We start from the raw sequence: 14,775 nt of genomic DNA, 5'->3' as shown, positions 1-14,775 counted from the left end.
CTGTAATTGGTCCCTTTTTTTTTTTTTTTTTGCACCAGGAATTGAACCCAGCTGCACTCAACCACTGAGCCATATCCCCATCCTTTTTTTTTTTTTTTTGTATTTTTTATTTAGAGACAGAGTCTCACTGAGTTGTTTAGGGCCTCCCTAAGTTGCTGAGGCTGCTTTGAGCTCACAATCCTCCCGCCTCAGCCTCCCAAGCCACTGGGATTACAGGCATGCATCACCACTCCTGGCTTGGTAATTGGATTTTTAGACAGTACTGTAATGGCAATCCCATGATGAGAAATCTAAGTACAAGAGACCTGAGTTAAACTTTACAAATGTCCTGGACTCATAAGCTGTTTCCTAAAAGGACTTTTCAGTAGTTTTAATTGATTGTAATTAGCAACATTTCCATCACAACTACAAAATTTCTGACAATATTCTCTGTGACAACTACAGGCAGTGTGCTTCTGGACTCTCAGAAAATAATTCCTGAAGGAAGACAACTCTCACATGGGAATTTACCTTACTGGAGCAAAACCAGTATATTTTTGCTCAAGAATGTTTGACTTAAAAAAGTAAAAACTAGCCGTTGCTATTCCCTAACAGCCTTTTCAAGTTAACAAAAAGGGTAAAGTTTTGCATCCAAAACTGACAATTTTGCCTTCTGGTCTTAAAAACCTATAGTTAATAACTGCTGAAGAAATGTGAAGATTCTAGAAGAAAGTAGGTAGTATATTTAATTCTTCTTTTCAAACATGTAAATTGGATAAATGGCACAATAGTTTCAGAATGCCAGAACTAGGGCAGGGATGTAGCTCAGTGTAGAGTGCTTTGCATAGCATGCATAAGGCCTGGGGTTCAATCTTAAGCACCAGGAAAAAAATAAAAAGGAATGCCAGAACTAAGCAAACTAGTGGTGTGTTCCTACATGCAAAAAAATCCTTCACATGTCATTAATCATATTATTTTTCAAGTGTATGGGATCTGACTGTAAGAAAATTAATTCCTGAAGCCTGAAGTTAATCATACATGATGAAAAGTTCCTCCAGCAAAAGCAGTGCTTGCCAACCACTTAACTCAACCCTGATTATCCATCTTTTGAAGCTTCACATTATGTACAATTAAAGGTATAAACTGAAATTGGTTGACTGACTTGGTTTCCTCTGATTAGCCATTCACAAAACCACAGTGAGACCATAAAACTAACTGTTTCCCCTCTGGAGTTCCATTATGGAACTTACTGGTTTCAACATTGAAGAGAATTTGTGGTTCCTATATTCTATCAATGAAAAATAGGATGTGTCTTTGACTAGGAAGTTTAGTTCTGATATTCAACTGGTATAAGTGCAAGGTAGTGCTGGTTAAATTAAGACCTTTCCTATAATTACTTACACTGTGAAAGTTATTCAAATTTCAAATTTATTTGTAGCTTTCAAAATCACACAACAGATCTCCATTTAAGCAATAAGTCAGTCACCTGTGGTAAGTTTGGATAATGAAAAATCTAAAAAAACTCAAACCAGACACACTTCTCTTACTTTCTCCATGACAATATACACATTGGAAATCTAAATTCCAATAGTTCTCCTATTGAAAATAGTGAGATTTAGTACAAGCCACTTCACTATGATTTTTTAAATGTTTACAGAATATTGAGCCTCCATGGAAGAGAACCCTATTTAAAAGACATGATTATATTTTTAAAAATCTAAATTAACTCAGTTTATTTCCAAAATAAGAGTTAATCCATGTTTTCAGTTTATCACCACACAGAAAACATTGTGTAAAATAATATGGTAGACTTTCACTTAAATATTTTTATGTAAAAACCTCACAGGAAGAGATCACTATTAGGTATGAAGACATCAAAAGCCTGCCAGGATATTAAGTAGAGGGCAGAATAGTTTTGTTATCTCATCCTAAAAACTGTTGGCACATTCATTAACTGCCCAGGTTATAAAAATTACTTTGTATCTACTTCCTGACCTTCAATATATTTTTATATCCACGCTGCATAACATTAATGCTGGTAGACAAAATAGCTCATTTTAAGAATCTAAAAACCTTTCAGGTAGCTCAATGATTTAAAACCAACTAGGAAAAAACTCTCCCAAAATATTTTTTGTATGCAATTTTCTGTCTATTACCACAATAACAGTAAAAAAGCTGTGTACCTTTAAAAGAAGCAAAAGGAAAGTAACTTCACTTTCCTTTGAAAACACAATTTCTTAGCTCTTAAATAGAGAAAAACTAATTTTCGTGGGGAAGGGAAAAATAGTTCCGAAGTAAAAACATCAAGTTTATGTTAGTTGTACAAATGTCTCATTTAGGAAAGAAAGTGAATATTTTAATTCAAAGGATTCTAAAATATTCATTACAAGAAAAAATTAATTTAAAGCTAAAAAACTGTAATACGTTGAATTAACACAAGTCATGCATTAACACATCCTATTGCTTCTTATAAAACCCTTGATTAAGGAACAGTAGATTAGGTAAGGTATCTATTTTTCCAATATTTGGTCAGATTAGCTAAATCCTGCCAAAGACAAGTCCTCTGGGTCTCAGGACCCTCATCTCTTAAATGAGGGCACTGGACTAACTGCCCTTTAACACCCCTCCCAATCCACAAATTTATGTAATTAGTTTCTGACAGGTTCAAGAAAGTCTATTTTGTGCTGTGTGACTTGGCTTTTTAAAAAACATCATTCATATTTATAGGACATAATGTGATAATTTGACACATGTATAAGACATGTAGAATTGTCAATCTCACATAATCCTTTTAAGAATGAGGTGTTTCAACTCAATATACTCTGCAGATAATAAACATTCTCCATTTAAGTAATGAAGCTATGCTTAAATATTTAAATTTTTACTTCAAAATTTATGTTCAATGTATTTGCTTGTTCCCTTAAAAGAAGGTGAGATACAAACTTCAAAGACTCCTGGATCCGCCAATGGGGCGATCCATGGGGACAACTTGGGCTCTGGTTCTAATTCTGTGTGATTCTGAGTCATTGTGAGTGAAAACCAGGATGATAACACCTGCACTACAGCTCTTCGTTTTAAAGACCAATAAAGTTATAATGAAGCATTTGTAAATTACAAATTACCACACAAATGCAATGGATTGCTGTATTTTTTTTTTGTTTTAAAAGAAGCCCAAACTATTTCCCTCAAAATCTGGATTTTAGAAAATATACATATTTTTTGTAATCACTTAAACAAACTAAAAACAAGGTAACCCACTGGTTACCTGACTATTCTCCTACAGTCCTTCTCTTCTGTGTCTCATCATACTCCTAACTACACCAGGCCTGAGATTCAATGTCTCTCCTAAAGTCTAGAAATCTGACCTTCAAATAAGTGGAAACCCAAATCTAAAGATCTGTTACTTTAGCAAATCTAGCATCACCACTACTCACCCTGAAAGAGTGGTTCTAAACAGGCCAGGCATCAGACTCATCTGGAAGTGTGTGATCTCTGGGCTCCAGCCCTAGAGGTTCTGATTCATTATGTGTGGAGTAGGACCCAGAAAAACTCTACTGTTTTCAAAAAGCTCCCCCAGGTAATCTCAACAACTAATTAGTTAAGTTTTGGGGACTCACTGCTTTACCCTCAATTTATTTTCTATAATTTTAGTACCTGCTAGTTTTGTTTTTAATATAAAAATTTTCCTTACATTAATCCTAAGCATACTCAGGACATACTACCCCTGATCTTGGCTTAGATTCACAGGGAACCAGTCATTATAATCCATTATAATAAAACAATCAATTAACTTCCGAGCTAAGACAATGGATGCAGATGCTATGGTGGCTGTGACTACATTGACAACTATGTTCTGCTTTACCTATAGTTGGGCACTGAAAAACTTGAAGACCATCTTATTGTGACTACTCAATAAAGAATGGCAGAACTCCTCCAAATAACAGAAAGATGACTAACCAGCTAATGAATATTATTCAAAAAATGTTTCTAGTAGACATAAATGTAAAGTATTTCTTTAAAAAACTACACAGCTTCCTGTGAGAAATCAAGACTTCCACACTTATGAAGTCCACCATAAGAAGAAAGTTGACCATAACTACAGCTGTTTAAAAATACGTTCAGTTAACTGTGAAAATATATGTGTAAAATAGGTATAATTTTATCCTTAGGAGATTTAATAGGCACAAATGGAATTCAGTTTCCATTTATTCTACCCAATGAGTTAATTGTGAAAATGACACATGAAGTATTTGGTATAATGTAGTTGTGAACACCATCCCTTCCGAATGTAACACAAAAACTACACTGGACTTTCCCAGAGTCTCAAGCGCCCTTAGGCACTGCGGAACGTGGTCATGTCCTTTGGCTCTCTGCTGGGCACACACCAGTCATCAGCTTCATGGTTGGTGTTGTAATGCTTCCAGGCAGCTTTGTTATACACGGGGAGTCTCTCAATCGATTCTGTTGACAAAGCCTGAAAAAAAAAGCAAAAACTCTAAGTCTGGCATTTTTGAGAACTCATTAGTTGAGAAAACATAGAACAGCAAAAAACTTACTACAAATTCAATAGAACTCAACTGTTAATCATAATACCACCACATATTTTGCTTTATGTATGTATACATTTTAAAGTGTACATATTGGAAACAGGTTGTTTACTAAAACTGTGGCACCAATCAATGTGCATATTGATTGAGACTGTTGTTTCCCAGGTCGCCTGGAAGCTGCTGGATTCAAATTTTACACAAGTAGATGCTTCTTACAAAACACAAGCCAGACCAGAAGTTGGCTACTTGAAAAAGTCAGTTAACTGCAAAACCAAAAAAAACTTGATACACATACCTTAATATGCACTTTAATATATGTACATAGATTTAATGAGATCTATTTTAGTTAATACTGAAGAAATATTTTTTCAGTACAGTCACTGTACAATAAAAAATTTATCATAACATTATCAATAAATATAAAATTATGTCTAAGGCATTTTGGCTTCTGCATGAACAATTCTTCGTCCTGGGTTTGGTCTTGTGTTTTCTTCTGCCATTAAAGCCACCAATTTCAATCACACCACATATGATTTCTGCATCATGCTTAATTTAAAGTTTCGCTATATCATTACCATCAATTCACTGTTCTACTTCAGCTTCCTGTAAACCACTGGAACCTGAGATAAATGGCATTCTTTCTATTTTCTTCAAGTTAGGATTTTTTTTAAATTTCAAATTCAGGGTGCCGGCATCCCTTAAGATGTAGAAAATAATGAACTAGAAATTTCACCCTGAGAGTGCAAACTAAGGTTTTTGATATTGATGATTTTAATGATTTAGTAAGATTTACTATCTTCTATTTTTTTCCCCAAAATGGAACTAAAAACCTTTTACCTATGTTTATTTTTCTCACATAACTTCTTCTGCATTTCCTATAAAATAGGTGCCATCTAGTGGCCATAAAAGCAACTAGAAACACCAAATAATTAGGCACCAACAGCCTGCCACTTAACCAGTGCTTTTTTTGTTTTGTACTGGGGATTGAACCCAGGAGCACTTTACTACTAAGCTTTATTTCCAGTTATTTTTATTTTTATTTTGAGACAAGGTCTAAATTGCTTAGGGCCTCACTAAATTGCTGAGGCTGGTCTTGAACTTGCAATCCTCTTGCCTCCCACTTCCCAAGATACTGGGATTATAGGCATGAGCCACCATGTTCAGTGCTATTTAACTAGTGATGCGTCTCTGTGCTTCTGCATACCAGTAAAATCTACTGAAACTTCTATAAGCACATCTAACACCCAAGGCCAGTAAGCCAAGCACTACTGTTCTGCCAGATAAGCAATATATGCTCAACCAAGAGTCGCCAACGCTTATTCCAAATCTGTTTATGAAATTACATCTGTCATTGTAAAATTTAATCAAATATTACATTAACAACATGCAAAAAACAGGGGAGGATGTCTTTAAAAACTAAGATACAAGCTTTGGAAAGATTTGCGAAGGAAAGGCACATGAAAATTTTGCTCAACTTGGAGTCAGATGCTATCTTTAAAGGACTGCTTAGAAATCCAAAAAGATTATGCCATTGGTTGTTTCTTTGTTTAAAGAAACCAAAACGATGAACCGAAAGTATAGCCTGCTCAAGAAAGACAATGTGACACTCCAATCTGCAGACTCTGTGCAAAGAAAAGGCCCTGGAAGTGTGTCAAAAGATGGGTGGATCAATATGTTGAATCAGTGCTGTGTGATATATAACTTCAGTTTTCCCTCCTTTAACCCAGTTTTTTCCTGTTAACAAGCACAGTCCTGATCGTGACAAATAAGAATGCTTGTGTCCCCAGAGACCAGGGGATCAACTGTCAAATGGATGACATCCCATGTAAATGTTTTTTTGTACTTTAACAGCATGAGGTAAAATAAAATTTCATTACATTTAAATGTTGGCACCTTTTTTAAACTCCAAAGAAATATTAAATCAAGAAGATTATAGTTATTACCTTAATGTAAATAACTGCATCTGTCCCATATCCCTCTAAGGAATACAGCTTTAAGTCTCCTTGAAAGTACTGTGCATAAAGACGTGATATGGGCAATCCATAACCAAAACCAGCCTGTTTGATGAGAAAAACAAAATTCTATTCAGAAAGCCACATACTGAAATACTTTTCTAATTAAGATAAACACCACTGAGTACCCCAGGGCTAGCAGAACGTGTACCTGACAGATTGGTTAGTATGTAGGTATTAATTAATTGATTAAGCTGAAGCTTAGCTGAGTACTATATTAGCTGATCCCATCTGGTTATTTAAAACTTGTTGTTCTTTTTATAAAATGACTTATGGAGGTCTGGAAAATCATATTTGCTTTTCTTTGCTAGGCTCCTCTAGGGTACTCAAAAACTGCTTTTGGCAAGACTACGTAAAACTCATTATCTTTTGAAAAGCAGAAGAAAAGCCTTACTAGACATATCTCATGATTCCACACCATGAATTTCCAGCCTGTGTTCTAAACCTGGAGATCACCTGTAATAGGTCTACTTTCTTAAATCTCACTGACAGGTCACTTCCTTACTTAAAAACTTCACCCCCACTCCTACCATCCCCACTCACTGCCTTAGAGATAAAAAGGCAAGCTTCTAACAAGGGCTTTCAAGGCCCTTAAGGAGATGCGCTTCCCACTTTCCCATCCAGCAGAACCAATCTCCTTATGTTACTTCAATGTTTACTTCTGTGTCTGTTCATCCTATTCCCAGTATCTGTACTGGCCTCCAATAAATCCTACTAATAACTCTTGTCACATAACATAAAATCCTGGATGTAGGTAAAACAGTTTTTGTTACTCAATATCATGTTCAGTGACATTCCATAGGGTGTGTTAATTAAAAGTTTATGTGGACTCAGGAATCAGAGTGCTGTTAACAAATTCAGGCTCTGGCTTCTACATTCTAGCAACTATTAGTTGACTTTTCTAACCAGAACTGTTAGAAATTTGCACACTTATCTCTGCTCTGGGAGGCTGACCTAAAGAGATTATGTTAATGGAGGCCTGTGCCCTTTGCTTCCAGAGAGTCCTGTCACTGGGAAACCCAGCAGGGGGTCTGAGGGAGAAAAGGAAGGGTATTCCTTTCCCTGGTTCCTTCCCTGTGAGGGGCCTTGGGTAGGATGCTTCTCCTCCAGAGTCAAGAGAGGCTCTGCAACTCTCCCCACTTCTGGGTTCTGCTAATTGCATTCTTTCAGTTCTTTTGATCCACAGTGGTGACAGTTTTATAATAAAGAAGGCCTATTTACAAAGAGACTAATCATATAAGCATGAGTTAGGACGTATAGGAACCCGGTTCCTTGTAAATAATCCTTCTGTGAATTATCATGAGTGAGCTACATGTCTCTGCTATTGGGATCCTGGCTGATATGATAATTGGTTCCAGAAGTGGCCCCAAGAAAACACACCAGAAGGTAGCTTAGGCTCCTAGGGTACCTGACCCACTTTATCACTGCTTCTCCATTGATTACACCTGAGGATTCATGGGGTGTCTCTCATGAACAGTTAAGAGAAGAAAACCAGCATGGGCCTAGCCCTGATGGATCTAAGCAGTATGCTTGTACTAGTCCATAGTGGGCTGCCCTGCACTATAACCCTTATGGAAGCAAGAGAGGGCCTGAAAGACAGAAATCGCAACAGCATGGACAGGGGCAAAAAGGCTGGCTGGCTGGCTTGTCATGAACTCAGAAAGAACAAAATTCTTAACTGATAAGCTGGCCTGGCAGACAGATCTGTGGATACAGTTCTCTGAATGGGCTTATGGTATGAAGTTGTTCTGTCCATGCAAATGCCCACTAGCAGGCATTCCTGTGGAGGTAGCTCTCCATAATCAGGTGAACAAGAACGTTACCCATGTTTATACGACAACCTTTCTCCAGCTAGCACCCCCCACCCCTACCCCATGCTTGCTGATTGGGTCCATGACAAAGTATGAAGGCAGCAGGAAGGAGGCTCCATAAGAGTCTAATAAACAGTCTTGCCCCGTCCAAGGCTGCAGAGACACAGAGGGACGCCTGCCCTTTGTCAAGCCTCCCATTTCCCAAAAAATCCACATAAATCATGAACCAATACTTGCATGTTATTTATTATGTGCCAGGCACTATAGAAAGCATTTTTTACATATATTAATTCACTTAATCCTCACAATTAACTCCATTTTCAAGCTGGGAAAACTGGGCATTATAAGTTGAATAAATGGTTCCCAAAAGGTCACACTTCTGGGCTGTGGTTAGGATGTACAGGAACCCAGTTTCCTTGTAAATAATCCTTCTGTGAATTATCAAAATGAGTGAGCTACATGTCTCTGCTGTTGGGATCCTGGCTGATACGATAATTGGTTCCAGAAGTGGCCCCAAGAAGTCAGGAACCAGAGTCTGGACCTATTCACTATGCCACGCTCCACAGAAATTCTACAATATCTGCCTACTTCCTTCTTCAAGTTAGAATTCTAGGACATCTGTTTATCGTCTACATTTGACACTTGATATATGGGAACAACATCTCAGGTGGAGAAGCACATTCCTTAAGGATCATTTCAATTTGGCAAGATGCAAACTATTTTACTATATAGTCACAGAATATCTGCTGTGTAACAAGTAAAACTATTAGAATTAAGTCCTTCTGGTAATTTCCTAGGAAAGGTCTAAAATAGGTCCTTCTTATACATTACAGCCTGATGCTAATATATATGCCAGAGAAGTGTCAAAGCCTAGGATAAGAGAATTCTTCTAGAATTACAGAATATTTGGCAAAGTGCTGTTTTGGGGGCCTAAGATCAACAAAAACAGCATTAAAATAATTATACTTTAGGCCTATCACACTGGTGATTAAACAGATCAGAATTTCAGTCTTATTTCTAAGTCTAGAATATGAGCTCTTTCTAATTATAGATATTTGATGAAAAAATATCAACATTACAGATTAAATCTGTGTTGATCAAATACTACTAAAACCAGTAATTTATTTTTCACATTAGAAATAATATATCAAAATATGGTTTATCATATAGAAATCTGCTATTATATTACTATCAAGCCTGGCAACAAGAACTTCAAAAAAATAATCTGTCCTTCATCAATTTCAATTTAAAAAAAAATAAATCAGTATTCCAGAAGCCTGTCTGTTCAAATTTAGAGAAAGGTGTTTGTTTTAAGAGCTCCCCTTCTTCCCTGTGGAGCACCCTATACCATTTGTTTAACTGGTTTATCCAGCAGTCAGAGGCTGCCAGAGGCAATTCACAAAACCACATTTCATTCATTTCTGGGTCACATACCAGGGGCGCTGCGCGGGAAGTCTCCACACGAGGCCGGGGTGCAGTTGAATACATGTAGTTGAAGAGTCTGTCAATTTTCCTCAAAGGAACACCACCTCCTCGGTCACTCATCTAAGATAAGAAAGGATCATGCTCTATGACCAAGTCTCATCAACAGCAAAATAACAACACAGACACAGTGTCACAGTTTAACTGCTGGTAGAAGACTACTGCTTTTGAAAATGAATACCACACAGTCCAAGCTGCAAATAGCATTTCCCTCATGGTGAAGCTAACATAACAACTTCTCTACTATGTGAAATTCTAATATATAATTCATCACTGTGGCTGTACATATTTCCTGAAGTCTCACTATCAGAATTGGGCACAAGCTAAACCCATCCTGAATTAACAATCAAGTTGTTATTCCTTTCTGGTAGGCAGTAGAATAACTAGGATCAAATTAGAAATGCAAGTACACTTTAATCCAACAATGACACTTCCAGAAATTCATCCTAAGAAAATAAACAGAAAAGTATGAGAACATCCATCACAGCTTCAAGTAGCTAAGACTGGACAGCAACCTAAATAGAGGATTAGTTAAGTAAAGAACATTCTAAAATAGCCATCTAAATGTTCCATATAACTAGTTGTACTGGCATGAGAGAAGTCTACAGAATATTGTTAGGCAGCAACGAGCAAGATAGGAAATAGTAATAATAAATCTAAATTTTGTAAAACTTATTTCATAACAAAGGCCTAAAATGATATATAATCTTTGCTTTGGAGAAGTTGATTTTCTTCTTTTTTGTTTTTAATTCTGAATTTTTTTCATGATTACTTTTATTATATTTTTTTTAAAGTACAATTTTCATTTTACAGGGAAAAAAACAAAAGTACCTCATTGTGGTCACATCTAAAAGCAGTTTTATAAAACAGGACACTGGATAATTTTCTGGTGAGTTGTAAGGTACATAGGTCTTTATATTATTCATATGTCATTTTCAACTCAAACAATCACATCATAGACTGAACTGAGTAAGTTATTTACACATTATTTTTACTGTTTTCCTTTACAGTTAATATGGACTCATTTTCTTAGCTGTAGTGCAGATTATATTTTAATCTACTATGGCTACTTTCCTTTGTCACGAAATTAGAATTGATTCTATTACCTACCATGTTAATGTGCAAACAAATAAGCTTTTAACATATGTATACAGTTAATATATTTATAAAGTTTAGCTGAGTTCTAGTTCAGTTTTTAATTATTTAAAATCTTTACAGTATGTGAATACTATTTTAAAATAGAAATTATATAGCTATTTTAATTTAATTTAATTCTATTTTATTTTGTGATGCTAGGAATCAAACCCAGGGCCTTGAACAAGCTAGATAAGCACTTTACCGCTGAGCTGTAGTCCTAGCCCTATTTTAATCTTTAATTAAAATAAAATAAAATCTGATTTGAAATATCATTTGAAGATCTACCTCTAATATATCTAAAACTAATTATAGTATAAAAGTAGATAAAGATTTTATTAAGAACTTGTTTATAGCATTATGCTTGAAATTGTTCTTGGCTATGAATTCAAAGTCTTGTAAAGTGACTTATTTTAGTAAGACGAACAGAGAGCTCTGGGTATTTTCAGAAGTCCACTGATTTGTTTTATTTGTGCTTTAATGCAATGTTCTGCTGCATATTTTCTGGTAACATAAGTAAGGAGTGTTGGTGTTCTGTAAATATTAAGTAAGTAAACAACATATTAGAATACATATTAAGATAAAAAGGTAGACTTGAATAAATATTTCCTGTTTTTCCTTAATTAACCTCTGGTCAGAGAGACTGCAACAATGTGGCAGGTAAAAACAAGCTGTCAGCTGCCTGACAGCACCACAGAAGCTGAGCATTAAGGACAGTGGATTGTGACAAGCAGCATTTCCAAGTGGGGAAAGGGGCAAACTAAGCCATAGGAACTTTAAAAGTACACACCTGCAATCCTAGCTACTCACAAGACTAAGGAAAGAGGATTCCGAGTTTGAGGCCAGCCTGGGCAACTTAGTGAGACCCTGTCTCAAAATAAGACTGGAAATGGGCTGGGGATGTAGCTCAGTGGTAGTGTCCCTGGGTTCAATCCCTCATACCACAAAGTAAAATAAAATAATAATAATAATAAATAATTTGGAGAAGAAACATCTAGAATGTAAATATAAGCCTTTGTCAAGGAAGGGACAATGAAAGAGGTAAGTAACCCAATAGGAAGGCTGATGATGAAAAACTTGCCAATTATTTTGGAAGTTTTTCTCTCCAGTGAACAAAAATCACCACTTTTCAATGTAATCTTGCCAAGAGCTGCCATCTCTAACTTCCTGTTCTCCATAACACTGGGCTCCCTGGGCTAATTCATGTGAATTTCAAGCCCAGAGGAAAGGAACCACTACTGACTTGATGACAGCTCTAAGCCAGGGCATTTTCTAGCCCTGTACATGTCAGAACTCCTGCAGTCTCTTAGCCAACAGCCTTTACACTGTCAAGTTTGTAAAATCACCAGCAGTGAATGAATCAAAACATGTACATTTTAATTGAAAAGACATATGGCTTAAAAAAAAAAGAAGAAGAAATAAGAGAAAAAACATGTGACTAAAACTCATATTATTTAGTATAGACTACACACAAAATCTGAAACAATAGCTAGGGTTATAAGACAGAAAAAAACAACTTATCCATAAGATTTTTAGCAAGAGGGATAAAAGATGGAAAATGTCAATAATATGAACAAGTTGTTGTTAAAAGAATAGAAAACAAAACAAAACAAAGCCTAGGCCTTAACTTTGAAAATCCAGGGTAAGTAAAGGGGATGAAGCTGTACTGAAGAAAGTTACAGTGATCACTTAACATACAAAGAGAGAGTGTGAGAGGAGATGAACTCATACGACCCTAGATGTGAGGAGGAAGAGCAAAGTATGGAGGCAGAGCCTAATACAGGCAGGTTTCTACAGTGGCTTCCAGAACCATCATTTCAAGACCCTAATAATACTTTCTATTTTATTTTTAAAAGTGTGACTGAGATATAAATTACATATCATGTAATTTACTCATTTAAAGAATACATTCCAATGGTTCTTAATATATTCACAGATAAAGTCCAACCCCTACCACAGTCAATATTAGGTTATTTTCATCACCTCAGGAAGAAACCCTAGAACCCTTAGCTATCACACCTGTGAGAAATAGAAAGTTCAGTGGTCCATTTTCAGAATACAGTATTTAACCTCAATCGGGAAGTAAGATCCAATTGTAGACATTTTAACTATAGCCCTTCCCTTTGCCCACCCCAATTTTAAAATTGGCTAATGATGTAGATTATAACCCTTAGCTCCTCCATCAGGCAAGGGGGAGTGCTGGATTAGGGATAAAAGCAGGCGCACCACCCATCTAGGGGTGCATGCTAGCCAGGTTCCTTAGTGTGCCTTTCTGGCAGAAGTGAAGTTTGCCTTGTCCACCCACTTTCGAGACGTGTTTGATTTCTTGTAGTACCTCAGTGTTTCTAACACACCCCTGGCCAATCACTAATCTATTTTCTATCCCTATGTATTTGTTCTGAATATTCCATATAAATGTGGCTCATAATTTGGCCTTTTGCAGCTGGTTTCTTTCACTTAGCATAGTGTTTTTAATGTGGTAACATCTATCTTACAACATATATCAATACTTCATTCCTTTTACTGCCAAATGATAATCTATCACATATAGTTTATATACCACATTCACTTTACCAGTTTTGTGTGTGTGCGTGATACTAAGGATCAAACTTATAGCCTCCTCATGCATGCTAGACAAGTGCTCTAACAATAAGATACATCCCAATCCCTTTTTAAATTTTGAGACAGAGTCTCGCTAAGTTGGCCCAGGCTGGCCTCAAACATGGAATCCTTCTACCTGAGCCTTCCAAGTAATCGGGATTTACAAGCGTGTGCCACTATACCCAGCTTTGTTGAACTATTTGTTCTATTTTTATTTTTATTTATTTATTTATTTATTTATTTTGTATTACTAAAGATCAAACCCAGGACCTTCCACGTGGCTAGAAAGTACTCCCCAATCCTTACCTATTCCTTAGTTGATGAATCTTAGGGTTGTTTTCAGCTTTTGACTATTATAAATAGTGCTATTATGAACATTCATATACAAGTTTTTGCTTAAATACTTGTTTTCAATCCTTTGGGCTTCATATGTAGGAGTGGAATTGCTGGGTGATTACATACATTTCTTTACATTAAATGAACATAGTCCCTAAGCAAAGTCTGTCTACCAGCACAGAAAGAATCTCTGCTGAGTGCCTAAGAACTCAGTGAACCTGTATCCATATGATGATGGAGGACCTCAACCAATGGGAGGCCGCCACAGACCGGCGTGCTAAGGCACAACGAACATAAGCAAGAAAAGGAACAAGAAAGATCATGCCACAGTATAACATAAGCATCAACACAGAAGACAGACGGATTTATTCTGAACCAAATAAACTTCAGTGGGCAAGTAGCTGACACTACAAACAACATCAACAACAAAAGAAACATTATTATCTGGGTTACAAAAAAAGTGACACACATTCATATTATTTTTAGAGCAAAATGATTCACTATGTACTTATTTATTTGTGCTTTGCCTTATTAAAGAACAGCCAAGAGAGATAAATAGATAAAAAGAAAGTCAGAGGAAAGACAAGAGAGCACCGGCAAATCAATTTTTTTAAAAAACTAAAATTTATATCCTCAGAGCAATACAAGAAAACTAAAATATAATACTATGAAAAAGAATAATAAAAATAAGAATTCTTAAATATATATAACAAGATAATAAAAATAAAAATTCAATAGAAGGGCTGGGAATTTAAAGTCATAAAAATCTCATAGAATAAAAGTTAAAAGATTAAAAAACAGGAGGGAAAAAAAGATATGAAAAATCAACGATGACTTCAAGAAGCTCCACATCCTCTGGACATGGCAACCAGA

The 14,775-nt window shown here is 36.0% G+C and overlaps 1 protein-coding gene across 3 annotated transcripts in view; it reads right to left on the bottom strand.

The window, feature by feature from the left end:
• Positions 1–1,389: 1,389 nt before the first annotated feature.
• The window catches only part of Pdk1 (pyruvate dehydrogenase kinase 1), a 35,957-nt gene continuing 22,571 nt past the window's right edge, over positions 1,390–14,775 (bottom strand). The window contains exons 9-11 of one of the 3 annotated variants that reach the window (XM_015479322.2): positions 9,784–9,894; positions 6,470–6,583; positions 1,390–4,453 (exon numbers count right to left, since the gene is read on the bottom strand). In XM_015479322.2, the coding sequence (XP_015334808.1) occupies positions 4,313–4,453; positions 6,470–6,583; positions 9,784–9,894 (366 nt within the window). In that variant the 3' untranslated portion in view covers positions 1,390–4,312. The remainder of the gene's footprint in view (positions 4,454–6,469; positions 6,584–9,783; positions 9,895–14,775) is intronic. The other 2 variants (XM_048812487.1, XM_048812488.1) reach the window with 2 other exon arrangements.

Source organism: Marmota marmota, unplaced genomic scaffold (assembly GCF_001458135.2).
Source record: "Marmota marmota marmota unplaced genomic scaffold, marMar, whole genome shotgun sequence".
Taxonomy (NCBI): Eukaryota; Metazoa; Chordata; class Mammalia; order Rodentia; family Sciuridae; genus Marmota; species Marmota marmota.
The sequence above is the reverse complement of the archived record's forward strand: the minus strand, read 5'-3'. Positions and strand labels throughout refer to the sequence as shown.